Source organism: Mandrillus leucophaeus, unplaced genomic scaffold, assembly GCF_000951045.1.
Source record: "Mandrillus leucophaeus isolate KB7577 unplaced genomic scaffold, Mleu.le_1.0 Scaffold83, whole genome shotgun sequence".
Taxonomy (NCBI): Eukaryota; Metazoa; Chordata; class Mammalia; order Primates; family Cercopithecidae; genus Mandrillus; species Mandrillus leucophaeus.
The window spans coordinates 116,886-118,874 of NW_012109030.1; the positions used below are offsets into that span (position 1 = coordinate 116,886).

The 1,989-nt window shown below is 45.2% G+C and overlaps 1 protein-coding gene across 1 annotated transcript in view; it reads left to right on the top strand.

Moving 5' to 3' along the window:
* ST8SIA6 (ST8 alpha-N-acetyl-neuraminide alpha-2,8-sialyltransferase 6) overlaps positions 1 to 1,989 on the top strand; it is a gene marked incomplete at its 5' end in the record, with an annotated part of 143,284 nt that overhangs the window by 64,335 nt on the left and 76,960 nt on the right. Inside the window, one exon of the mRNA XM_011968148.1 lies at positions 1,104 to 1,193. Coding sequence (XP_011823538.1) covers positions 1,104 to 1,193 — 90 coding nt within the window. The remainder of the gene's footprint in view (positions 1 to 1,103; positions 1,194 to 1,989) is intronic.

Sequence of the window (1,989 nt, forward strand, 5' to 3'; positions counted from 1 at the left end):
CCTGCAGTCCCAGCTACTCTGGAGGCTGAGGCAGGAGAATGGCGTGAACCCGGGAGGCGGAGCTTGCAGTGAGCCGAGATCGCGCCACTGCGCTCCAGCCTGGGAGACAGAGCGAGACTCCATCTCAAAAAAAACCAAAAATAAATAAAAATAAATAAACGCGGCTGGGCATGGTGACTCACACCTGTAATCCCAGCACTTTGGGAGGCCGAGACAGGTGGATCACGAGGTCAGGATATCAAGACCATCCTGGCTAACATGGTGAAACCCCGTTTCCACTAAGAAAATACAAAAAATTAGCCGGATGTGGTGGCGGGCGCCTGTAGTCCCAGTTACTCGGGAAGCTGAGGCAGGAGAATGGCGTGAACCTGGGAGGTGGAGCTCGCAGTGAGCTGAGATGCGCCACTGCACTCCAGCCTAGGGGACAGAGCGAGATTCCCTCTCAAAAATAAATAAATAAAAATAAAGCAAAATAAATGCAGTGATTAAAACTATTAAATAACTTGTTCATTGTAAATACTAACCTCAGAATATGAAAACCTGCCAGTATAAAGTTCTCAAAGGAGGGGGCACGATGGCTCATGCCTGTAATCGCAGCACTTTGGGAGGCCAATGCCGGTGGATCACCTAAGGTCGAGAGTTCGAGACCAATCTGACCAATAGGGAGAAACTGCATCTCTACTAAAAATACAACATTAGTGGGGCACGGTGGCAGGTGCCTGTAATCCCAGCTACTGGGGAGGCTGACGCAGGAGAATCGCTTGAACCAGGGAGGCGGAGGTTGCGGTAAGCTGAGATCGTGCCATTGCACGCCAGCCTGGGCAACAAGAGCAAAACTCCATCTCAAAAAAAAAAAAGTCCTCAAAATGGAGTTCTTTTATGTTTGACTTTAGAGCATAAGTTTTTTTTTTTTTTTCTTTTTTTCATTTAGACCCATCAGAGGTGAAAATATTAATTTCCTTTTCCATGGAGAAATCCAATAAAGGAGTAAAAATCAGACTTCATTTGGACACACTTTATCAAGTAAATCTGATTTTTGTTAACAATATCTTATAAGCTCTCATTTTAAATCAATCTTTTTAAAAATCTCTTTCATGAAACAGCACATATCTGAATGAGAAGTCGCTCCAACTGACGGAGAAATGCAAAAATCTGCAATATGGCATTGAGTCTTTCTCTAACAAAACGAAAGGGTAAGTTCTACTCTTCACATTTAATTTCCTTTTACAATAAGGGTTTTATATTCAGAATGTTTGACAGTGTCTCTGAAGTCACTTGGAATATGAGACTGTGTTCACTCTCAGGCTTACCACTGGGCTCTGAAGGTCCTGTTAATGAGCAGAATGGACCAGGGGCCAAACAGTGTGCACCAGGGTCAGACCCTGGCAGTGGAACTCAACTTATCTGTCCCTGGATCTGCATTTGTTAAAAATACCATGTAGGAGCCAGGTGCGGTGGCTTATGGCTGTAATCCCAGTGCTTGGGGAGGCAGAGGCTAGAGGATTGCTTGAGGCCAGGAGTTTGAGACCAGGCTTAGCAATATAGCAAGACCCCCATCTCTACAAAAAATAATTAAAATTGGGTGGCATGTGCCTGTAATCCCAGCTACTCAAGAGGCTGAGGCAGGAGGATGGTTTGAACCCAGGAGTTCAAGATTGCAGTGAGCTATGATGGCACCACTACATTCCAGCTCAGGGGACAGAGCAAGACCCTGACTCTGAAACTAATTTTTAAAATTAGCTGAGTGTGGTGGCTCAGGTCTGTAGTTTCAGCTATTCAGGAGGTTGAGGAAGGAGAACTGCCTGAGCCCAGGAGTTCAAGGCTGCAGGGAGCAATGATAGTACCACTGCGTCCAACCTGGGTGACAGACCAAGACCCTGTCTCTAAAATCAACCAAAAAAGCCCTCAAAACACCATGTAGTTTTACTGGCTAAACTTTTATAGGCCCTCAATCCTTTCTGAGAACCTGATATGTATTCTGAACGCTAT